Source organism: Lepidochelys olivacea (genome assembly GCF_965140295.1).
Source record: "Lepidochelys olivacea isolate rLepOli2 genome assembly, chromosome: 1".
Classification (NCBI taxonomy): Eukaryota; Metazoa; Chordata; order Testudines; family Cheloniidae; genus Lepidochelys; species Lepidochelys olivacea.
The window spans coordinates 352,043,652-352,068,833 of NC_140411.1; the positions used below are offsets into that span (position 1 = coordinate 352,043,652).

The following is a 25,182-nucleotide window of genomic DNA, read 5'->3' on the forward strand; positions in this document are numbered from 1 at the left end:
TGTAGGGCTGTCTCTGAGAGGTTTCTGTTGCACACAGTTCCTGGGGTAACCCTGGTGCTTGTGTGCATCTCCTCAATGAGTCACTAACACTGTCTGGCCTTTCTGTTGTTGTACCTGAAAGGCGGCTTGTGAGTATTCTCAACCTCACAACAGGTTTCAGTAGCACATATGTAGCCAAACTTCAGAACTTCTCACACGACAATAGCGCCTAGGATCCATGAGAGATTACTGTCTAGCAAATCAAGACTTGGAGAATGATACCTGAGAAGGCATACTTTGTACAAAATGTCCTAATTATATGACAGTGGTGAATAAGGCAGTGTCAGAGGGGGTGAGTGAGAGAGAAGGGTGCTGGCTTTAACATTCTCCCCTGCTTCCCCAGCCTTGTTTCATGGCTGAGCAGATCCCGCTCCTGGCAGGGCCCCAGCCTGTGGGGCTCACGGGAGAGGACCTGTGTGTGTCTGGCCAGTGAACTTGTTCAGCCTGGCAGATTCCAGGGTGCCTGATGCAGAGACGTGGGAGTGTGGGTCCAGCCAGCTGTGTGTTCTGGTGCCCTAGAGCATCTCTGCCTTACGGTGCCTTGTGTCCCTTGTTAGTGTTCAGGCATGCTGTGCACAATGGCGTTTCCTGGGGCGGCTGGGAGGGTCTGGCCCATGTGGGGCACTTGTTTCCCTGGGATGAGGAAAGTTCGCCTTAGAGCAGCAGCCACTCCAAGCTCTCACTGACCTTTCCTCCTCTGCATTCCATGCATAAGAGAGATGAGGCCCCTGCTGATGGGGTCACATTGCATAGCAAAGGCAGACCAGGAAGGGAGCTGGTAGGATTGGGAATCTTAACTGAAGGAAGGGGGCATTAGTGATTCTTCTAGGCTTAATCTTTGTGGTTCTGCTTTCACAGCTGATGACTACTTTCCTCCCCTCATAGTTCCCAGATTCAGGAGTGCTGAATGAGCCACAGTCTCCACAGTCTCCACCTGCCCCCTCTGCGGTTGGGAGCTAGGCAGCAGAGCTCTGTCACTTGCTTGGCCGCTTCCCGGGGCAGCAGCAGTTTCTACCCCAGGATGATTCACTGGCAGGGAACCCTCATAACATGGTCAGACCAGCTGTAGCGGTGCTGAAAGCTGCACAAGAGACAGACATTCCACTCAGGACTTCCCATGAATAGAAGGTGAAGCCCCATCTCCAGGCTCTGCTGATGTTCCCCATGCTTTTCCCTTCAGTGGTGGCATGGCCTGGTCATACATCTGTTCCTTGTTGGACAGCCAGTGTGCTGTCAGAGTGAATGTGAAATCAGGGAGCAGCGTACACATGCCTTCAGATCCCCTATCTTTGGGTGATGATTCTAGCCTTGCTTCTAATATGCAGCCACTGTCTGATGTCCCGTGCTGTCTCCCAGCTGTGGTATGCACATGTAATGAGATCAGCCATGTACCCAGGATCTCTCCTTTCATTCTCCTGGTGACCCCATTTTCAGTGTAGTGTTTTGGGTTCGCATGTTCCTTCATTCTCTAGAAAAGGCAGAAGCATTTTTTGGTGCTAAAGGAACTTGCTGGGTAGTGCTGGTGTCATCTTGGTGTTCTCACCTTCCTAGTCTGGCACAATACAGTAAAATAACCGTGCCTAATAGGGTACAGAATGTGAGTGAGGCCAAACAGCAAAAATTAAGATGTTTGTACACTAATGCAAGGAGCCTAGGTAACAAAATGGAGGAACTAGAGTTACTGGTGCAGGAAGTGAAACCAGATATTATAGGTATAACAGAGACCTGGTGGAATAGTAGTCATGACTGGGCTACAGGTATTGAAGGGTATGTGCTGTTTAGGAAAGACCGAAATAAAAGTAAAGGTGGTGGAGTAGCACTGTATATCAATGATGAGATAGAATGTAAAGAAATAAGAAGCGATGAAATGGATATGACTGAGTCTGTCTGGGCAACAATTAAATTGGGGAAGAAAACTATTAGAGCCTCCCCTGGGATAGTGCTTGGGGTGTGCTATAGACCGCCGGGATCTAATTTGGATATGGATAGAGCCCTTTTTAATGTTTTTAATAAAGTAAATACTAATGGAAACTGTGTGATCATGGGAGACTTTAACTTCCCAGATATAGACTGGAGGACGAGTGCTAGTAATAATAATAGGGCTCAGATTTTCCTAGATGCGATAGCTGATGGATTCCTTCAGCAAGTAGTTGCTGAACCGACTAGAGGGGATGCCATTTTAGATTTGGTCTTGGTGAGTAATGAGGACCTCATAGAGGAAATGGTTGTAGGGGATAATCTTGGCTCAAGTGATCATGAGCTAATTCAGTTCAAATTGAATGGAAGGATTAACAAAAATAAATCTGCAACTAGGGTTTTTGATTTCAAAAGGGCTGACTTTCAAAAATTAAGGAAATTAGTTAGGGAAGTGGATTGGACTGAAGAATTTATGGGTTTAAAGGTAGAGGAGGCCTGGGATTATTTTAAATTAAAGCTGCAGAAGCTATCGGAAGCCTGCATCCCAAGAAAGGGGAAAAAATTCATAGGCAGGAGTTGTAGACCAAGCTGGATGAGCAAGCATCTTAGAGAGGTAATTAAGAAAAAGCAGAAAGCATATAGGGAGTGGAAGAAGGGAGGGATCAGTAAGGAAAGCTACCTTATTGAGGTCAGAATATGTAGGGATAAAGTGAGACAGGCTAAAAGTCAAGTAGAGTTGGACCTTGCAAAGGGAATTAAAACCAATAGTAAAAGGTTCTATAGTCATATAAATAGGAAGAAAACAAAGAAAGAAGTGGGACCGCTAAAAACTGAGGATGGAGTGGAGGTCAAGGATAATCTAGGCATGGCCCAATATCTAAACAAATACTTTGCCTCAGTCTTTAATAAGACTAAAGAGGATCTTAGGGATAATGGTAGCATGATAAATGGGAATGAGGATATGGAGGTAGACATCACCATATCTGAGGTAGAAGCGAAACTCAAACAGCTTAATGGGACTAAATCAGGGCGCCCAGATAATCTTCATCCAAGAATACTAAAAGAATTGGCACAAGAAATTGCAAGCCCATTAGCAAGAATTTGTAATGAATCTGTAAACTCAGGGGTTGTACCGTATGATTGGAGAATTGCTAACATAGTTCCTATTTTTAAGAAAGGGAAAAAAAGTGATCCAAGTAATTATAGGCCTGTTAGTTTGACATCTGTAGTATGCAAGGTCTTGGAAAAAATTTTGAAGGAGAAGGTAGTTAAGGACATTGAAGTCAATGGTAAATGGGACAAAATACAACATGGTTTTACAAAAGGTAGATCGTGCCAAACCAACCTGATCTCCTTCTTTGAGAGAGTAACAGATTTTTTAGATAAAGGAAACGCAGTGGATCTAATTTACTTAGATTTTAGTAAGGCATTTGATACTGTGCCACATGGGGAATTATTAGTTAAATTGGATAAGATGGGCATCAATAGGAAAATTGAACGGTGGATAGGGAATTGGTTAAAGGGGAGACTACAACGGGTCCTACTGAAAGGTGAACTGTCAAGTTGGAGGGAGGTTACCAGTGGAGTTCCTCAAGGATCAGTTTTGGGACCAATCTTATTTAATCTTTTTATTACTGACCTGGGCACAAAAAGTGGGAGTGTGCTAATAAAGTTTGCAGATGATACAAAGCTGGGAGGTATTGCTAATTTAGAGAAGGACAGGGATACCCTACAGGAGGATCTGGATGACCTTGTAAACTGGAGTAATAGGAATAGGATGAAATTTAATAGTGAGAAGTGTAAGGTCATGCATTTAGGGATTAATAACAAGAATTTTAGTTATAAGCTAGGGACGCATCAACTAGAAGTAACGGAGGAGGAAAAGGACCTTGGAGTATTGGTTGATCATAGGATGACTATGAGCTGCCAATGTGATATGGCTGTGAAAAAAGCTAATGTCGTCTTGGGATGCATCAGGAGAGGTATTTCCAGTAGGGATAAGGAGGTTTTAGTACCGTTATATAAGGCACTGGTGAGACCTCACCTGGAATACTGTGTGCAGTTCTGGTCTCCCATGTTTAAGAAGGATGAATTCAAACTGGAACAGGTACAGAGAAGGGCTACTAGGATGATCCGAGGAATGGAAAACTTGTCTTATGAAAGGAGACTCAGGGAGCTTGGCTTGTTTAGCCTAACTAAAAGAAGGTTAAGGGGAGATATGATTGCTCTCTATAAATATATCAGAGGGATAAATACCAGAGAGGGAGAGGAATTATTTAAACTCAGTACCAATGTGGACACAAGAACAAATGGATATAAACTGGCCACTAGGAAATTTAGATTAGAAATTAGACGAAGGTTTCTAACCATCAGAGGAGTGAAGTTTTGGAATAGCCTTCCGAGGGAAGTAGTGGGGGCAAAAGATCTATCTTGCTTTAAGATTAAACTCGATAAGTTTATGGAGGAGATGGTATGATGGGATAACATGGTTTTGGTAATTAAATATTCATGGTAAATAGGCCCAATGGCCTGTGATGGGTTTTTAGATGGGGTAAGATCCAAGTTACCCGGGAAAGAATTTTCTGTAGTATCTGGCTGATGAATCTTGCCCATATGCTCAGGGTTTAGCTGATGGCCATATTTGGGGTCGGGAAGGAATTTTCCTCCAGGGCAGATTGGAAGGCCCTGGAGGTTTTTCGCCTTCCTCTGTAGCATGGGGCACGGGTCACTTGCTGGAGGATTCTCTGCTCCTTGAGGTCTTCAAACTACAATTTGAGGACTTCAATAGCACAGATATAGGTGTGAGGTCTTTTTTAGGAGTGGTGGGTGAAATTCTGTGGCCTGCATTGTGCAGGAGGTCAGACTAGATGATCATAATGGTCCCTTCTGACCTAAATATCTATGAATCTATGAATCCTTTCTCCTGGTACAGTCTTTGTTCCAGCTTAGGTGGTAGCTAGGGGATTTCTCATGACTGCAGCTCCCTTTGTTCTGTTCTACTCCCTTATGTACCTTTTGCACAAGGCGGGAATCCTTTGTTCCTCTCTGGGTTCCCACCCCTCCTTCTAAATGGAAAAGCACCAGGTTTTAAGATGGATTCCAGTTCCAGGTGACATGGTCACATGTCCTGTGAGACCCCAAGCCTTCATTCCTCCTGGCCTAACTCACAGGAAGGCCTGTAAGCCAACAGCCATCCACAGTCAGTGGTCTTGGTTCATGGGAGCCATCAAGATTCCAAACCACCATTAATGGCTCACACTTTGCATAATTACAATAGGCCCTCAGTTATATTTCATATTTCTAGTTTCAGATACAAGAATGATACATACATGCAAATAGGATGACCACACTCAGTAGATAAGCTTTGTAATGAATATAGAGTGCAACGTCATATGTGGCATCGCAGTCTGGCTTTGATAAGGGATGGAGCAGGCAGTTTCCCTAGGTGTTAGCTTTCTAGGCTGTCATTGTCTCCCATATAGCAGCCATTTCTGTCCAGCAGTCTTCACTGCATACTAATACAGGCATTTGAAGAGCTTGGCCTTTGCTAGTGTCCCCATTTATAAAAGGTAAACAGGATGACCTGTGTTGTGAGCCATCGATCCCAAGCAGACTCATGGGAATGCTGATACAGGATGCAGTCAGTAAATAATTACAGGGTAGGAACATAATTAATGTCAGACAACATGGCTTTATGGAAAATAGGATTTGTCAGACAAACTTGATACTGTTTTTGATGAGATTATGAATTTGGTTGATAGATTCATAGAGTTTAGGGCCAGAATGGAGCATTAGATCATCTAGTCTGACCACCTGTGTCACAGGCCATTAAATTTTACCCAGTTACCCCTGTATTGAGCCCAATAACTTGTCTGACTAAAGCATATCTTCCAGAAAGGCAGCCAGTCTGGATTGGAAGACATCAAGAGGTGGATAATCTATCTCTTCCCTGGATAGCTTATTCCAGTGGTTAATCACCTCCACTGTTAAAAAATGGGGCCTTATTTCCAATTTGAATTTGTCTGGCTTCAGCTACCAGCTATTGGTTCTTGTTCTGCCTGTCTCCTCTAGATCAAAGAGCCCTCTGGTACCCGGTATTGTCTCCCTGTGAAGGTACTTCTACACTGTAATCAAGTCACCTCTGAAAGCTGGCTCCTGGTGTCATAGTCAGGCTCTTTGCAGCCCAGCTCTCGGCCCTACCTCCCCGTGGATGTAGAAACCAGAATTCTGTTCCCCTAGGTGTAGCAGAAGTGACTTTTGGGGGGAGAGCTGCTTCAGAGAGGTGCAGTCTGTGCAGAGCTCGGTCTTAGCAGCCCCTGGAGACTCAAGGATCAGGGCTACGTAGAGGACTCTTATCTACAGGGAACTCCCATTCCTCTTATCTGGCTCTCCCCAAGGTTGAGATTACTCATTCTCTGCTAGCTCATCTCTTGCCCTCTCCCTCACTTGGCAGCCAGCAGCTGTGAGTTGGGCTATAAGGAGAGACGATAATGACTTTTCATGCAGAGCAATGCCAGCACACCTAACAAACCAAACAGATCTCCTGACTCCTGTATAAAATCACTGCTCAACCATCTCCGGGTTGGAGCATGACCTACGTTTGACAGCTCACAGCAACTCTACACAGTGCATCAGGACAGGATATGTAGAATGCCATATCTACTTAATGTAATTAATGCAACTGATGTCTTGACTCACAGGGTTGCTAGCAGGTGGATCCCCCTACTGAATCATCAGTTGCAGCATATAGGGCCAGCGTTCTTTGGAGATGTCCCCTGCATGGGCTGACCTTGCCTGACTGTGCTTAGCTTGTGAGCACCAACGGGTGGCAGAAAGTCTTGATGTTACATCTTCCATGAACAAAGGGTTTTATAAACCCATGGCTAATTTGTGTTGCTTTGTGTATGGGTTAGTAAGCTGGGTAGCCTCACTTATGTTGGGCTGCCAGTGACACTGATTGTAGTGTCTCAACTCCAGGCCTGAAGGGTGGGAGTGTGTCTGCTGCTCGTTTGAGGAGGAGACTTGTGTGCAAACCAGATGCTATATCCAGGAATCTAGCTTCTCTCCTCCTAGTGCTTTCAGGAGGAGCTCCCAGCTGGAAGCTGGCCTGTCGTGCCCTTGATGTGTCTTAGTTGATCTGTCATCCCCTTGGTGTGTCTCATGCATTGGGGACTGAATTCTGAAAGCATTTTGTTGCTGTGAGGTTGATCTAAGCCTTGATTGCACCTGCTGGCCTCCAGCTCCTGGAGAGGGACCTGGGTTTACATAACCTGGCTGCCTTGCCTTGGCTTGAGCATGACTGCAACACCATAGAAACAGCCTGCGCTGTATTTGTATAGAAGACTGCTTTTGATGCCTTGTTCCTCTAGCCCTTTTTAATCATGTTTGCACACTGCAGGCCATTGCAGGCTATGGTGTTGTCTTTGAAATAGGTGAAAGATCCCTCAGAACAGAGGGGAGGTGTTGGGGAGACAGCTTGTGCTGACCTGGGGAGAACAGAGCTGAGCCTGTGTCTGGTAATGGGGATGGCTGTGACCTTGCTGAATTTCCCAGTCAGAGGGGGCAGTCTCAGGAGAATCGGTCAGTCATGAGCTCAGTCCTGCAGGCCACTGAGACAGCACAGACAGCTCCAGGGCTTGAGGGGAAAGGGAGCAGCTTGCATCGAGCTCTGTGTGCCTCTCAGTGTGGAGCTGTCTGCCTTGGAAGGGAGCCCTGATGAGCTGCTGTCTGCTAGAGGGACTGTCTCCTTCTCTCATGGCCTTTGACAGGCTGGGAGATGCTGGGACCCCATGGAGGATCTCCTGATCTAGCTGCCTGTGTCCTTGTTTCCGTGGCTCCCAGGAGATGGTTGTGCAGCTCATTGAGCCCCCAGTGGAAGGTGCGGAGTTACGCGGTGGGTACAGCCCCCTCAAATGAGGAGTGTGTTGCTCCCGCTGAGGGTAGTTCTATGGGATATGGGCCCAGGAAATCAAATGGACTATGAGTTCTGGCCAGCACTGGGATCTCTGGCTCAGGAGGTGCTCCTGCACTGCACAGTAGGTAACTTGTCCTCACCTGAAGTGCAGCCCAGTAGTGCTCAGACACAGAGTGGGATTAATGCACTGCATGGAGTAGGTGGGTCCTTGGAGCTCAGCCGCCTCTTACCTGGGTGCAGGAGTGCTCTGCCCTTCAGCGTTCCTGAGGCTTGGCAGTTCCCTTTGCAGGATGCAGGGTCTCCCTCCTTCTGCACAAAGAGTCTTTGTAGTGGTCCTGGGGCAGAGTATAAAGCATGCTGCAGTCTCCTTTGTTGGATTTGCTCTTTTTTGCTGCCACCGAGCAGGATCCAAGAGCCATGGGGGAGAACTCCTGGGCTAAGTGGTTCAGCGAGGAAAGTCCCACCATAAACCTCTATGGAGGGTTCAGACCCAAGCTCAATAAGGAAAGGAATCTGACCAGCTTGATAACTCCACTGGGTCATATCTCACTGCTGCCAATTGGTAGGGCAGCTAGGTCAGAGGCAGCATGATTTGGGGACAGTGGCAGGAAGGAAGTGATGGAGGAAATGACAAACTATGGAATGTAGGTGTGAGGGGCCTGGAGAAGCAAAGGATTCCAACCTCAGCCCCAGAAAAGAAATCTGCAGGGTTTCTGTCCCTCATGCCCATATCACTGTAATATCTGGACACTTGAAAATGTGTTCGACACCCATTGTGGTCACCACCTATGTCCCACTGTGGTGGGTGCCTTAAAATTACATGGGGGGAAGAGGTGGATAAACAGGGCTGGTAGCTTTGGAGAGGGTATAGACTAGAGAGTGCTTCAGGGCTGACCAAATCTCTCTAGCCCTAGGGATCCAGTAGCCTCCTGAATGAACCTCCCTGTTGATCAGGTCAGCAGGCTTTGATCTGGAAGAGGAATCCACGTTGCTTTACCGGGAGCCTGCCATCTCTCAGCATCAGCCTATTACTTTCCCCGGCCTGTGACAGAAGGGGTGATGGTGGCTGGAAGGAGTGGGTGGTGCTGAGCTGCTCTGTTCCACATTCAGAGGAACATGGTTTTTAAAAAGTCCCCACAAGCTGTGGTAACTGGACAGCACACAGCAACACTACAGTTGTTTAGGGCAGGAAGTGAGGAAAACCCCGTATCAGTGAAAACCCCATGGGGAATTCTCGACCAGAAGGCTGGAATTCCCCCTGTGGAGTTGGGCAGGGACCCCAGGGGTAACTCTTGCGGCAAGTCCCCTGGGATCCCTGAGCTGACCACCTCATTTGAAATGCAGCATTTCAAGCAGCACCAGGCTGGGATGCTGATTCAGAGGGAGGAGTGCCCTCTATTGGATCCACTACTCATTTCTCATTGTACAGTACAGCCCGTACAGCACGGGTAGGCAACCTACGGCATGCTGCCAAAGGCGGCACGCGAGCTGGTTTCCAGTGGCGCTCACTGCCCGGCTCCTGGCCACTGGTCCGGGGGGCTCTGCATTTTAATTTAATTTTAAATGACGCTTCTTAAACATTTTAAAAACCTTATTTACTTTAAATACAACAATAGTTTAGTTATATATTGTAGACTTCTAGAAAGAGACCTTCTAAAAATGTTACTGCATGACTGGCATGCGAAACCTTCAATTAGAGCGGATCAATGAAGACTCGGCCCACCACTTCTGACAGGTTTCAGAGGAGCAGCCGTGTTAGTCTGTATCCGCAAAAAGAACAGGAGGACTTGTGGCACCTTAGAGACTAAGAAATTTATTTGAGCATAAGCTTTCGTGAGCTGGAAATGGCCCACCTTAATTATCACTACAAAAGGTTTTTTTCCCCCCCCGCTCTCCTGCTGGTAATAGCTCACCTTACCTGATCACTCTCATTACAGTGTGTGTGGTCACACCCATTGTTTCATGTTCTGTGTGTATAAATCTCCCCACTGTATTTTTCACAGTATGCATCCGATGAAGTGAGCTGTAGCTCATGAAAGCTCATGCTCAAATAAATTGGTTAGTCTCTAAGGTGCCACAAGTCCTCCTGTTCTTTTCACTTCTGAAAGGTTGCTGACCCCTGCTGTATGGTATAGTGCCAAATAGGACACAAGCCCAACCCCCAGGAACTTGCAGTGCAGTGATGCCTTCTTGGAGTGCCTCTTCCCCGTCCGCATGCAGCTGCCCAGGACACTGATTAAATGGATCCAACTGACTCTCCTAGATGAGGGAGAGGGGCTGCTCTAGTTTGGACTCCACAGCCAGGTTCAGCTCAGGGCAGACCAGTGTGCCTGTGAAAGGCAGCCCCGCCTCCTCGATGTCAGACTTTCAGCACAGCTCTCTTCTGCCAGTCTGGCCAAGCGAGATCTTGCAGCTCTTCTGAGACAGTAGGGGAGGTCCCTTGGCCTGAATGGGAACAGGTGCTTCTGCTCAGCCTGTTACCCTGGGCTCCCTCTTCCGTTGCCTGCCTTCTAACAGCTGCCATGAGGGCTTCTCTAGGGCGGGTTTCTTCACGTCTCTTGGAAGATGGTTATGCTACTCAGTGCTCTGTGTATATAGAAAGGGGCTCTGTCATGAATGCTGGCCACTGCTCCCTGCTGGCCACTCTAACTCTGAGCCACGCTTGTCTGTCTGAATCCTGCCAAGTACTTGGCATGTTAGATAGGTAAGAAGCTAAGCTCCCTGCCCTGAGGAGCTGACAGTCTGGTGGCTTTGTCCTTTTCATGTACAGCCCCCACAAGAGCTCTGGACACCTGCTGCGTAAGTGATGTGTGTTTGTGTGGGGAGAGAGGCTGAGGGAAGAGGAAATGGGTCAGCCTGCATCCTCCTGCTCCTGAGTGGGCTGCACAAGTCGGCTCCAGCTAACCATTGTGTTCTCACCTTCGCCTCTTGCAGTTTTGTCAGCCGAGCGGTTGGCAGCTCTTCACCGAGCGGAATCCCCCCACCTTCTTCGTTGCCGTGCTGACGGACATCAGCTCCGAGCGACATTACTGCGCCTGCTTCACCTTCTGGGAGGCCGTTGAGAGTGCCCAGGTAATGCTCCCCGCGGGGGTGGGGGAGGGCAGGGTACCTGTGAAAGTGTGTTGGGGGGTGTCACTGGGCAGGCAGCTGTGAGCGAAAGCCCCTTTTGAGAATTGCGGTTGCCCAGGTTGGTTGTACCCAGAACTCCTTTGTCAGAGGAGGGCCACAGTGTCCTGTAGTTCTTGCCTCACATGGTGGAGCAGCTGTCTGAGGTGGGGGCGGGGGGGGTGTCCGTCCCCTTTCAAGTCCCTGCAGTGTGTCTGATCTCTCTCTCTCCCCGGTCTCAGAGCCACTCAAGGAACGGTGAGGAGGAGGAAGAGGCGTCAGTGTCCCACGTCCAGCCTGCACAGCTCTTTGCTCCCAAGAGTCTGGTGCTCGTGTCACGACTGGACCACACGGAGGTTTTCCGGGTAAGCGGCAGTGCAGTGCCACGTTTGGGGAGGAGAGGGTGGTGTCTGGACTCTCTGGGGATGGAGGGACTTTCCCTTGCATTGATTCCTTGGCCCTGGGAACCACTGTCAGCCAACTCTTCTGCTTCTGTGAATTGGGGCATATAAGAGAGACCACCGGTAGCAGTAGTGCCCTGAGGGATTTACTGCTCTGGCCTTCTGCTCGTGTCCAGCAGTTATTCAAGGCCGTGTGTGTGTGTGGTGGCTTATTCTCATCCTTCCCCAAGCTGTCTGGCTGCGGAGCTGCAAGGTGAGGAGCTGCCTGGGCTGGGCAGCTGGCAGCCTTGCCCTGCCTCTCAGTAAAATTCTAAGCACAAAATGTTCTTGGTGGAGCCTTTATCTCCCATCTTTATATTCTTCATGCTTGCTCAGTTATGAGACTGTAAAAGGCTTGGAAAGGTGCAGGTTACAGCCTGGCTTGTTCTCAAAACTCAGCTTAGGTGGGTATGATCTAAGTGTCAGCAGCTCCTCGCTTGCCAAGACAAGCATGGGATCCTTGTGGCTGGATGGACTGTCTGATCTCTCTTGCCATTCTCTTCTTCAGCTCTTGGTCCAAATGCAAAGAGCATGTTGAAGTCCACAGAGCTTTGCCCTTGTACTGTGAGAGGGGGACCGGCTGTGAAGCGGTGCTCACATGCCATCTGTCAGCATGCCTGCTCGAGACACATTGGTAAATGGCAGAGACTAGAGACTAGGTAACTGGAATGCGTTACCTAGAGAGGTGGTGGAATCTCCTTCCTTAGAGGTTTTTAAGGTCAGGCTTGACAAAGCCCTGGCTGGGATGATTTAACTGGGATTTGGTCCTGCTTCGAGCAGGGGTTTGGACTAGATGACCTTCTGGGGTCCCTTCCAACCCTGATATTCTATGATTCTATGACTGTTCTCATCTTCAGTGGGAAGGTGCATCTATGGAGACTGCCAGCCCTGGTACCTGGTGTAGCCAGGTGGCTTAGACTGAAATAGAGCATTGCATGCTGGGACATGCAGTCTCCTCAAACCAAAGCCCTGCACTGAAGGGGACACACGTCGGTCATCCTGGCGTGATGCCTTAGCATGGTGGCTTCAGTTTGAGCTGTGTGCTTAGATTGGCTGCTGTCATTCCCCAGATCAGTGGGTCTGTCCCTCCCGATGGCAGTAAGACCTATGGTGCTTTTTGTGGGAGTTATAACGTTTCTGGGGTTGGTCCGATTAGCCCTTCCTCTGACCTACTGTCCTGGTGCTGTACCTGTCCAGAAATGCATTCCCTATTTTGGGGTTCTGGCCGGGCCCTCCCTTGGCGATGTCCAGGGTTCCTGCGGGGCACAGCAGCTTGGAGTTTTCTGAACAGTAAGAATGGTGTGCTGTGTGCATGCCCCAAAGGGGGGAAGCACCTTGGAGGCTTAGCTGGCAGAGCTGTCTGAACAGCTGCCCAGATGAGAACCCAGCAGGCCTGAGCAAGAAGCTGCAGAGACGGGGTCTGCAATGTCTTTCGACTGCTCCAGAGCAGATGTTCTTGAAGTGTGAAGTTCTCCAGGGCTTTTTGTTTTTCCTGAATCATCTCGGTGGGAGGCTGAGATCACCATTAGCCTGTCAGGGAACCCCAGGCTACAGTGGCCCTGTCCCCCTGCAGGTATTGATCCCGGGGTGAGAGGTAGCCATGCTGGGAGAGTTCTTTCGGGGGCAGTGGGGCAGAGCATGGTAACCGTCCTGTGAACAAGACATCTGGGCAATCAGGTAACCTGGTGAGCCCAGCATAAAAGCTAGGCAGCGTTTGGTGCAGAAGATGGTATCTCGAGTCTATCTCCCTATGCAAGAAACTTGTCAACAGCATCTGTTCCAGTCCTTTGGCCCCTTGTGCTGGGCTGCAGCCTTACAGGGATGTCGTGTGACAGACCTTCTCCTTAGAGTGTGAAAGGACCCAGAAGAAACTATTTGAGGATGTAGGCACCACTCACGTGACCAGCTGGGACTCTGGAGTTAATGCTGTATCCAGCTGGTGGAGACTTTGGGATGGTGCTTCTTAGGACTTGCATAGTGTTTCCTGGGCTCATTCAGATTTTGGCAAGGTGAATCCCTATTGAAGGGCCCTGAAAAAATTCAAGGGACATGAAGTGTCATTCTCGTGCTGTGCACAAGACCTGTTTGTAGAAGTGTGGAACAGAGACTCGACCTTACTGTAGCCGTGATGGGTAGGGGGCAGCTTGGGCTGGAGATCGGAATTTGAGGTTCGCCCAACCCAGCAGGGAGGGGAAGGGCTGTGGAAAGGAAGCTTCTAGCCCCAGGTGGCAGGGGAAAGGTCCTGTGATGCCCATCTTCGGGTGGTAACTAACCAAATGGAATTGAAGAGCAGCTAAGTGCTAGGGCATGTGCCATTGTGTGTGTGATGTGTGGAGCGAATTCTGGGGGCAGTGCGTCCTGGCCCTCACTGGGGGCTGCACTGAGGCAGCTTGCCGCACTTCTCAGCCTCAGCACACCTGACTGCCTTGCAGTCTGGCCAGGGCATCCCTCCCACTCCTGGATTGTTTTTGTTGGGAACGTGAGCAGTGTTTGCACGGCTCATTTGGCTATGTGATTTTATTGCTCAGTCACTTGAGCTCTCTGGCGTAGTAATTCGTGGGAGCAGATAAGCAGCAAGAGCGCCTGAATCCTGCCCTGTTGGGGCTTGGGCTTACATCAGTTTCCCCCTTTGATTAGGGTCCGAAGGCCAAGGAAATGCACCTAGGATGGTGTAAGTGTCCCATAGAGCCTATTGCTTTCACAACACAAGCCAGTTCTCCTTCACGCTGCCCTTGCTCGCTCTCCACTTTGGTTAGATAGTAGTTGTGAGATCTGATCACAGCATGTAGTCTAGATCTGTCCATCCCAGTGAGTTAGCCTAATGCTGGGCTGGGACACGCTCCTGTCCTGGGTGGGCTAGGCTGCTCATGCACTAAACCAAGAGTCTTAGCTAAAGATAGATGTGTGGTGAGTCACAGATGCATCTCCTGAAAGTTAGAACCGCCCACAGCCCGAACCACTGGACAGTGCTGTCTTTCCATGAGAATTTTGTTGCAAACCTGCAGAGTTGTCGGGCTAGGTGCAGGGGCTCTGGCACTAGGGCTGTCCTCTGCCTGGATGGCTGTGAGATTTTCTTCTCCCTCAGTGCTGACTGAAGCAAGGCTGCAGATTGAAGTGCATTGTTCGTGGAGCTGGAGGTCAGCTTGGTGCCACGCCACTGGGAAACCAGTAGCATCAAGCTGAGGCCTGTCCTGTTGTCTGTGCCTGAAATTGCACCCCTTGGACAGGGACTGTCTCACTGATTTGTAAAGAACTTTGTGCAATAAATACACAATCCCTTGTTGGCAACCAGGATTGCGAATGTCCCTCTGAAGCGTTTGCAGCAGACAGGCTCCAAGCCCTGGCTGGGCCTGGACACACTGTCTGCATGTGCAAGTGCTGGGCGGCAATGGTTAGCTCTGTGTGATTTGCTTGGAGCCCCAGCCAGTACCTGTGTTTCAAATGAGCGGCCTTGCATGCTGTGCTCCAGTGGCTGGTCTGCTTCTTGCTGTGGACACACCTGTGCTCTGTTTGCTCCTCCAGAACAGCCTGGGTTTGATCTACACCATCTATGTGGACGGGCTGAGTGCATCGCTGGAGAACGTCATTGGAAACCTCTTGACATGCACCATCCCCATTACAGGGGGAGCTCAGGTTGGTACCTGCTCGTTTCTGTGCCCTCTTGCACTTGCCTTCCCCTCCCAGTGTGTGAAATGGCAGCAGCTCCTCCAAGGCTGGATATATGGGTGAGGGATGTTTCCATCCCTGCTCTGCTCCAGGGTGCAGTGGAGATCACGGGCAGTACTGCTGGAAGCTGGTTTCCTGAGATCAACTGTGAAGTGGGTTGTGGGTCCGTGCACTCAGGAGGGGCAGGAGGAGGCTACAGCTGCACTGCAGGTAGTCAAGTGGCTAGTGCAGACAGTGGCTTCCCACATACTAGGGATGGAACAGCAGCAACCTTGAGCTGCCTCTGGCTCCTCCCAGTGACTTAGGGCAGCTTGGCTAATGGATTAGATAGGGTGTCTAATTACTTAGCAAAGGGTGGAAATTGGCCATGGTTGGAGAGTCCCATCTCAGCTCCCTCCTTGTGGTACCCTCTTGTAGAGTGTCACCTGAAAGCACAGCATGACCATCATCTAACCTGACCTCCCACATGGACGAATCTGTCTGTGAGAACAGTTGCATGCCCACTGGGCATGCATGCAGCCAGCAGAGATTGTTTCTCCATTAAGCCCTGTCTGTCATACAGAGCTGCTTCAGAGCCTAGCAGCTACAGTCCATTGGTAAGAGCTGGGACCACCCAGCTGCACTGGATAGGCTGAGTGGGGCTAACATTTGCTGTGGGGAAGGCCTAGAACCCCCTCTTCAAACAGTCTCACGTGGGAATCTGGTCTCATGCTTGTTCTCTGGCAGTCTGAGGCGGGGCCTAGCTTATGCTCAGAAATAGGGCTGTAAAAATGGCCCCTCCTAGTCATGTTCGCTGATCCATCCCAGTCACTGACCAGCGCAAATGTTCTTGCAGCGCCCCTCCTGCTCCAGGAGAGCCAGCTGGGCTGCACTCTGTCTGGCTCCAGCAGCAGAAGGGGCGCCCAAGGGGTGACGATAGTGCTTCTCAGCAGAGATCAACGTAGCCCAGTTGGATCTGGACTCCTGGAAGGGAGGGTGGGTTAGGAGACGGCAGTTTTAGCCCTGGGCCTGTCTGCACGATTAAGGTGCTTGACTACGATTCTGAAGATCGTGGGTTTGAGTCTCCCTCAGTCTCTCACAGAAAGGCCACCGCCGGTTCACCCAGCTGATCCGTCAGGTTAGGACAGTCAAAGGCAGTCGGACGTGATGCTGTCCACATCTACTGCGTGCTAGGAAACTGATGTGCCTTAATTGCCTCAGCTTGACAAGCCATTAGCTCAGGGGAACTTCGACTCTCATGCTGCGCTGACACCTGGCAGAGTGGCCTGGACAGAGCGCTTCACTCCTGCAGGGGTTGAGTCGCACGCTGCCAGCTGCTTTTCTGAGCTGCGATCGCCAAGCCTCCTCCGCGTGATCCCTCTGGGTTGGCTGCAGCCTCTTGCCCTGCACCCACAGTGCAAACTAGTGAGCCCCCAGAGACCATGGGGATCCTTGGGTTGCAGCCTGCCCTAGTCGCAACAGGGTCTCTGATCTACTTGGGCACTCAGGCCAGGGGACCTTGGTGCCTTGAAGCATCAGATCCGGCCCCCACCTTGGGTGCTGTGGCACTGTCTGAAGAATGCCTGTAATGCAGAAGTACCAGCTTCGTAGTCTCCAAGCCACTGGGCTTGGGGCTTCCTCTTCGATTAGCCTGGAAGCACTCTCAAGGCATGGAGGGGCCTTCGTGGGGTGATGCTGGAGGTTGTATATCAGCCAGGCTTAGGCCCCACAAAAGAAGAAAGGGGATGTTCTGTTTGTAAGCCATGCAAGGAGGAGGCTGCATGCCACATGCCCAGGGCTCCTCCTGACAGCCTAGGTGTGAGGGGGCAGCTGACCTCAGCCAGGCCCCTCGTGGGTGAGCTATGCAGGCAGGTGGATAAGGATTGTCGAGCATCAGAGGCCCAGTTAGTGACCCGTCTCAGTGGAGCCCAGAGTGCTCCTGGGAATGGGCTGTGGCCTTAGCAGTTGGTGCATCTCGGTGCTCACGGACCCTGGGGTGCTGGCGTTAGGGCAGTTTGAAAGTGGCACCACCCCTTCTTGCACTTTGCTTTCCCCCCTGCTGTATCTGGAAGGGCTCTTTCTAAATGTTGTGATGTGGCTTTTGCTGTGTCTGTCTGCACATTCCCTCTTTTGGGGGTTCAGGGCCCCGTTCACTGTCAGCTTTGGTTTGATGTGTGCACGTCTCTCCTTGGTGTCCGGCTGTGCTGCAGTGTTGTGCGTTTCTAACTGACTGTGCTATCTCTGTCTGTCTCTATCTCAGCCTGACGTGGAGGACGAAAGAGCGGTATGCACACTTTTCTTTCATGGGGTCTGTCTCATCTGTAACAGTCGTCTCTTGGGTGTTCAAAAGCTGCACATGCTCCAGCCCCTGCAGCTGCTGGGTCAGCATCTCCCACAAAGAGTGGGAGGAGAGACCTGGGCACCGTGCATCTCCCCAGTCCGGGCACCGTGCATCTCCCCAGTCCGGGCACCGTGCATCTCCCCAGTCCGGGCACCGTGCATCTCCCCAGTCCGGGCACCGTGCATCTCCCCAGTCCGGGCACATGGCAGTGTGTGTGTGTGTGTGTGTTAGGGATCTAGGTGACCATGCACATGGGCCACAGAAGAAGGGGTTACTTGTCCTGGGACCCAGTTGGCTGACATCAGAGTTAGTATGCTCTGTTCTCACTGCCTGTCAAAGATCCCAGGTGTTTTCTGGGAGAAGCCCTGTTGCGTTGTCTGAGGGCCAGGGCTGTTCCCTCCCCGGTGTGCGCCAGTGAAGGTTTTAAGGGGCATCTGAGGTGGGGCAGTGGCCAAGAGGGAGCGTGCCAGGTAAATGTGGTGATGCTAGTGTGCGTGAGCATTGCTGCAGAAAGCTGAGCAGGGAAATGGAGAGGAGTATCATGGGGGAAGCCGCTTGCTTAGGGGAATGTGATCAGTAGATCTGAAGTCCTGAGATCATACAGGCTCTGAACCAAGGCCAGGAGCCCACAGCTGGGTGGGAGTCCAGGCTTTGGGGCAGGGGAAGAGATCAATACAGCTTTAAAATAAAGGGTTGCAAAAGGGGGAGACTCTGCTGATCCATCCAGCCCTCATCCCTCAGGCCAGTCCAGGGCAGCTGGTGCTCCCCTCTTCCTTGCGTAAGACACTGCACCTGCAATGAGAGCTCGTGTGTTTCTGGCGACAGGGCTGAGCGGTGCTCTACTGGCGGCCCCAGTTGCCGCAACACTGCGTGTGCTTCTGGGCATGCCCAGGATGTCTCAGTGGAATGAACTCCATCCAACAGGCTAAGTGCAGCGGTAGCTGTCTTAGGGGTGGTTCCCCTCTGCAGCTGTCCAGTGGTTCTCCCTCACTGGGGCAGCACTGAGTCAGGCAGTACGTACATATCGGCCCCCCCGTAGGGTGCCCTTCCTCCTGCAGGGAGGAGTCACTCTCATGGCTGCAGCTGGGAAGGACACAGTAGCCTATGGTGGGCGGCCCTGGGCCACCCCACAGGGTATAAAGCTGGACGACATCCCTTTGGCCCCTGCGTCCTGTCCTGTCCGTCACTGGGGGAGCCCAGCTGCTTCTGGATTTTGGCCTTCCACTCTGAGGTGGAAGCTGGCTCGCTGTGGTCCCTGCGCTCGTCTGTTACTCAGCCTGAATCCCAGTGACTGGTGTGTGTCTGTTTTTTGCAGAGGACGATCTCTCTAGGGGCAGGCGACCGGCAGGTGATCCAGACGCCCATCAATGACTCTCTTCCCGTCAGCAGCTGTAGCGTAGCACTGCTCTTCCGGCAGCTCGGTGAGACTCTGCCCCGCCCTCACCTGCTCAGAGGGACAGGTGCTGAATACCGTCAGCCAGTGCCCTCTGCAGGAAATTCCTCGTGCTGCCCCCCCATGCCACGCTCCTGACCTCGGCTTATCAGCTCAGTGCCTCACCCCCCGCCATTCCGACCGAATCTCTCCATCTCATGCTGCCTTCCTTCTCTCAGGAAGTGAGGGGGAGCCTGGCAGTTGTGCTCTGGTTGTGGCCCCAAACTGTGGGTCCATTCGGATGCCATGTTAACGGGCACCGAATGAGCACCTAGGCAGGGGCAGCAGGAGAAGGCAGGGCTGGGTCTGAGCACCTGCAGGCCTTTCTGTGCAGGGATTTGTGCTCCAGTTGCTCCTGTTGCATCATCTGCCAAAGATACCAGACACCAAGGGGTGTGCACAGCTCCAGGGGAGTCCCCAAGGGGCTTTCAGAGCAGTCTGGCTGGCCCTAAGCTCAGAAACGATCCGTGAGTTAGCAGGTCCTAGCACTGATCCAGAGGTGACAGGAGGTTTCTAGAAGATGACTGGACACGCTTCCTCTTCCATTCACTGGACAGCAAGTCCCACCCCCATGCAGCAGAAGGAAGGAGCAACAGCTGCCAGCAAGGAGTGGGGATGTGGGGGAGACTCTTGGCAGCCTGTTTGGTGGGGTGAGGGAGCAGGAGCTCGTGGGGCTGTAGCAGGACTCTGCTGCTGTTCTTGGGAAGAATCCACCTGCAAGCGCTCTGTGCTCTGCCCCTTCTCTCCCCAGGGATCACCAATGTGCTGTGTCTCTTCTGTGCTGCACTCACCGAACACAAGATCCTGTTTCTCTCCAGCAGTTACCAGAGACTCACGGACGCCTGCCGGGCCCTGCTTGCGCTCATGTTCCCCCTCAAGTACAGGTGAGGAAGCGCAGAGTCCACCTGACACGTGGCTGGAGCAAAACTACATGCTGCAAAGGGGCTTGACATCCCGAGCAAAGCACGTCTCTGGCTTTGTAGATTGCCCTGCTTCCATCTAGCCCCATGCACTAATGGTGTCCAAGTCCCATGGCTAGTGTGGGCTGTTTACTGTAGCCCAAGCACTATCGGGGATTGCCAGGTGAAATCAAATCTTACATACACCTTGAGACATGTTCTCTGGCTGCACTGTCCATGGCTTTAGAGGCATCTATAATAATTAAATTCCTCAACAGCAAAATAACATGAATAACCCCAGCTCAGCACCCTCTGAGCAAAATTTGGGCTCTAGACTATCAAGAGAGGGAGCGAGTTTAGGCATTGAAGGCCCCTGCCAGCTGCTTCCTCCGAGCCCAAGGAGCTTTTAGCATGAACTAATTGCAGCTGCCGCAGGGCCTCATGGTGAGAGAGAGGGATGTCTCAGGTAGCCAGGCACAGTTCAGCAAGGTGCTGTGGATGCTGCGTGTGATCTCCTCTCACTGAGCTCAGTACAGGCTTAGCACTTACAGGACTGGGCCTTTAGGGGTACCCCTGTGGTACACTCCACACCTAAGTCACTCTGCAGACATTGCAGACCTCCAGAGCCCTACTGTAAGGCCTCCCCAGCTGCCAGCTGACCCCACCAGTGACCGGATTGAATGGGGTAGAGGAAATCAGCAGGACTCCAGGAGCCCCCGGAGCTGCCCAACCCCCAGTGACCCTCCCCAGAAGGGGAGATTGCATACAGGCCACTCGTTAGTGAGACGGCCGGGCCTCACAGTAAGCTCCTTAAGGACAGCGGGCGCCCTGCTCGTCTCCCTGAAGGGGAGATGTTGACTGGCTCAAACAGTGACCTGACTTCCCTTCCCAGCCCAGGACAGGGTTCCATCTCCTGCGCTGCTCACTGTTTGCACCCCTCCCAGCTAGGGCAGTGAAGATAGATGTGTCATTGTTGCTGTTAGCTGCCTGCCCTAGTTCCTGGCTGCCAGTGCTGCTGGAGAAGGGTTCTTTATATTTAAAATATAAATATATTCCTTTGGCATTTACACCCCCCGCCCCTCGAGCTGGAAGCACTGGACATGGGCACAGACTGACTGTAACTTTAGAGCCAAATAACCTGACTGCGGGTCCCTTTACAAACCTAGAAGCCTCCTAGCTGTGAGACACACGCACAGTTCAGAGTGCCTGCCGTGGCAGAAGGGCCCTGACACCATTACTCACTATCCGCTGACTATTAGTGTGGGTCCCATCTTGGGCCATGGTTGTTCCTTGTGCTATCTTTCCCAGGACTTTCACCAGTCCAATATGAAATGACTTGTGTGCTGTGGGCACCATCATTTCCCTGGGGGACTATTGCACAGTCTGGGTGGCTCTGGAGCATGGCTTGGCCAGGGTGCAGCAGGGTCTTGGAGCCAGATGCTGAGCCCAGCTTAGCTCCTGATGGGCTATAGTGATGATCTGCTTTGGTTACAGTTTCACGTACGTGCCCATCTTACCTGCACAGCTCCTTGAGGTGCTGAGCACGCCCACACCCTTCATCATTGGAGTCAGCTCCATCTTCCACTCGGAGACGCAGGAACTGGTGAGGCACTGCGTAACCCCGTCTGTGCAGTAGCTCTTCCCCCTCGCCCCACGTTGCTCCAATCCTCCTGGGTCAGAGCTCTTGAGGAAGGGGCAAGAGGTCATTTGCCGTGTAGTGGGGCCCTGTACAGAAATGGGACTGGGAGTGAGGGGATGAACAAACCCTGCTGGAACAGGCTGCACTTGTTCAGCCGGACCAGCAGGGGCTGGGATCCAGGCATCTCTCACAAGTCAAGCAGGGCAGGGTGGGGGCTGGGGCTGGGCTTTCCTGGGGCTTGGGTCCTGTCTACACGATGGTGACTGAAGATGCGATAAGTTCCATCAGTTGAGAAGGCTGTGTGGGCACTTACTGCGCTTTGAGCGTCTCGTTTGGGTTTAGGGCTCGTCTACACTGGCATGCCTCGGCCGCGGTGCAGCGCTGGGACGGAGCGCTCAGAAAACCCCAGCTCCACGAGGGGCGCAGCTCCCAGCGCCGGGCGCTCTCTGCCCGGGCGCTTTACAGCCCTGAAACTTGCTGCACTCGGGGGGGGGGGGGTGTTTTTTCACACCCCCGAGCGAGAAAGTTGCAGTGCTGTAAATTGCCCGTGTAGACAAGCCCTTAGTCAAGTCAGTTCTAAGCGAAACTGAAATTAGCCTGATTTAAACCGAGACAAGAGTGCCTGCCTGGCCTTTTGAACTGCTTCAACCAAGTTGGTTTAAAATTACCTCTGTTATACCGACCAACCATATGTAGACAAGTCTCTGGGTGCTGCGAGATTGGCGCTGGTGTTTCATTTGGTGAGGTCAGTACTGGCTCAGTGCCCAGTCTGTGAGATGTAAAGCCAAGGTCCTGATCCCTGGTAAGATCCCCTGGCACTTCCCGCAAGAGCGCAGCTGTGAACCCTGGTGTCCTGGTAGCACCCTGATTTGTGCAGTTCCGTTCTGCCACCCTGATTCCCCCGCTGCTGTTCGGTTCAGACGCAACCGGTGGTGCTGCCTCCTGTCCTACCCTGGTGTGTAGCGGTACTGTGGTTGTTCCACGGCTGCTGCGCTTCACCCCAGCGGGTGCCAGGGTCCCCAGGCTTATTTTGTATGTCCGCAAGTGCTCAGGTCCTGTGGCCATGGGCACCATGTGAGAAGCTATAGGGATTGCAAAGTGCTGTAGGCTCTACCAGATTGTGTGTGGGGGGGAGGCTGTTAAGTACAAATTGCCCCCCCACCCCCTAAAAAGAAAAAAAACCTGCGTGCAGCTCCTTTGCTGGGTCACGCGGCTGGGTGGGGAGCACTCCAGAAAGCCTGTCCCGTCTGTGTGCTCATGCCTGCCTCGCTGCTTTCAGTTGGATGTCGTCATAGCAGATCTGGATGGTGGGACGGTGACCATCCCAGAGTGCATTCACATCTCCCTGCTGCCTGAGCCACTGCTCCATCAGACACGAGAAGCCCTCTCCATGGTAAGTGTGGGACCCCAGGACTGGCTCGGCTCCACTTCCCGTCTCAAGAGGTTCCTTATATGGGTGTGAATATAGCACTCATGGCCTGTGGCCAGGATCCTGTGGGCAGGTGTTGGGAGTGAGATCAAGCACAGCAGCAGAGCCTGAATAGGGAGTCTTCCCACATCTTGGGAGCTTGTGATCATATCACTTGAGGTTTCTCATGCCTGCTCCCTCCCCGCAGGGCACACTGGGGTGCTGGGGGTTGGCACATGCAGTTGCTTCAGGTTTCTGGGTGTCTTGTGAATGGTCCTCACTCTCCAAACAGGAAACAGTTCCAGCCCTGGAGCTCCTTGCATGGGTGCTAGCTGTTCCCAGGGGGGCTGTGACCCTGGGCATGTGTGTCCAGAACAGCATGGCCTTAGCAGCTCTTGCTGATGCTGATTGCAGAATGTGGCTCAGGAAAGCTGGTGATTTCCAGGCAGTCCCCTGCATTGGTGCCTGTCTGGGGTCCGTCAATTCAGTCAGGATAGAAGAATCTCTCTGTCTGTATTGAAGAGGCAGGCCTCTGATCAGCAGCTGGTGCTCTGAAGTGAGAGTGTGCCTGGTGAGGGGGAAGCACAGCACCTCAGCGATGTCACTCAGACATAGAGACTTCTCACGGTGGGCAGCCTCCTGACAGAACAGGGCTTGAAGCCAAAGCAGAGAGGCGATAGCAGGCAGGGTCATGGAAACTTCTTGGAGCTACCATCCCCTCTCCCAAGCCAAGTGACAGGTCTGAGGAGTCTTCTCTAGGGCCCCAACCCTAGGCTGTGCCCTGTGAGGCTCTAGGGAGCTATCCGCCAGATCTAAAGGGCAGAAGAGACCCTCATGTTCATCTAATCGGACTTGTGTGATGCAGGCTATAGAATTCCATGCTGAAATTCCTGCCCCAGCCCAAAGGCACCATGGCCTGCAGGCCCCTTCAAGTCTGGTCCCCAAGGCTGGCAGGACCGTCTCTCTCTCTGGCCCTTTCTGGGGGCCCTTCCCAGGGCTCACTGCAGGGCAGGGCCTGGTGCAGTCTGCTCCGTGGTCCATTGAGGAAGTCCTGGCCTCTTCCGGCTATGGTGGTAGAACTCCCAGGGGCCAGGGCTCCCTTTCTGAACATGCTCTCTGATTGTCTGTGCAGATCTTGGACCCTGAGCTGGAGGTAGCAGACTTAGCATTCCCCCCATCAACCGTCTCTGCTTCCTCCCTCAAAATGCAGGTGAGTGGGGGAGCCAGGAGGGGCCTGGGAAGAAGCATTTGTACTAAGGTGTGTCCCTTCTGAGTGCCCATTCCTTGGGTGTGGGATTGCAGAGGAGCTGCTTTCCCTGCTGGGGTTGGGAGGGGCTGCTCTTTATTTCCAGGGCCAGGAGCAAGGTGGGGCTGAAGCTTCCATCTAGGTGCTGGTTATGGAGTCAACAGTGGTGTTGCAAAATGCTTATGGAGCTCCCTAGCTCTCAGCAAGGGCTAGAAGTCCCCCTTCTCTGGTGCACTGGGGACAGCTTCTTCAGCAGACACTGTAGGGTTACAGCCGCACCGAATTACGAAGGGCCTGTTTCACTGTGAGCCATGTAAGGACCTCCCTCTGCCTCTGCTCGGTGCAGAGGGAGGGGGCATGGGTTTCCTTCCCTCTCCCCATTCCATCCCACCCCCTGCTTTCCTCCAGTCACCCGTTTGTGTTTCCTGCCTGGCAGGTGCTGGGTCCGGCGGCTGGGTCGGAGCCTGTCTCTCCCTGATGAGGCATTTCTGCTGCCAAGCTTCTGGCTCCGTCCTCTCAGTGCCTGACTGTCTGTCCTTCTCTTGCTGCAGGACAAGGAGATCCGAGCTGTCTTCCTCCGCTTGTTTGCACAGCTGCTGCAGGGCTACCGCTGGTGCCTGCACATCATCCGCATCCACCCAGAGCCAGTCATCCGCTTCCACAAGGTAAGGCCACTCGTACGTGGGTGGGGGGCAGGGGGGAATTCCAGATGCGCCCTTGGAGCCAGAGCACAGAAGGTCACAGGGTAAGTGGGCTTAAGCCTGAATCAGTACTTGGATGGGCAGAGTACACAAAAACCCAGGTACTGCAGGGGGCAGTGTGAGTAATGCGGCTTGAGAAACTCTTACCTCTGAGAGCTTGTCTGAAGAGGGGTGGGTGTGGATTTCACATTGCCTTTTGGTTTAAAATGCCTTGTGCCCACAAGACAATTCTTTTTTCCAATTATCTGGCCTTTTGCGAAGTGGATAATTCAGTGTGGAAGTGCGTTAAGTTCATTTTGAGATGAGTTAGTCTGGAAAAAGGCTTTGTGTGGATGCAGCTCTATTTTGGATTATCTTTCCTGCCACTGGCAGTCTTCCCACTGCATCCCACACTGCATTGCTTCACATCTGGATCAACCTGTCTCTTCACTTGTGTGTTCTCTACTTGCCTGGGAT

General features: G+C 52.0%; 1 protein-coding gene across 6 annotated transcripts in view; it reads left to right on the forward strand.

The window, feature by feature from the left end:
• SBF1 (SET binding factor 1) overlaps window positions 1–25,182 on the forward strand; it is a 155,540-nt gene that overhangs the window by 93,533 nt on the left and 36,825 nt on the right. For all 6 annotated transcript variants that reach the window (XM_084611204.1, XM_084611205.1, XM_084611207.1 and 3 more), the window contains exons 3-11: window positions 10,805–10,942; window positions 11,218–11,340; window positions 14,938–15,048; window positions 18,717–18,822; window positions 19,585–19,717; window positions 21,227–21,335; window positions 22,651–22,764; window positions 23,912–23,989; window positions 24,577–24,690. In XM_084611204.1, coding sequence (XP_084467330.1) covers window positions 10,805–10,942; window positions 11,218–11,340; window positions 14,938–15,048; window positions 18,717–18,822; window positions 19,585–19,717; window positions 21,227–21,335; window positions 22,651–22,764; window positions 23,912–23,989; window positions 24,577–24,690 — 1,026 coding nt within the window. The remainder of the gene's footprint in view (window positions 1–10,804; window positions 10,943–11,217; window positions 11,341–14,937; window positions 15,049–18,716; window positions 18,823–19,584; window positions 19,718–21,226; window positions 21,336–22,650; window positions 22,765–23,911; window positions 23,990–24,576; window positions 24,691–25,182) is intronic.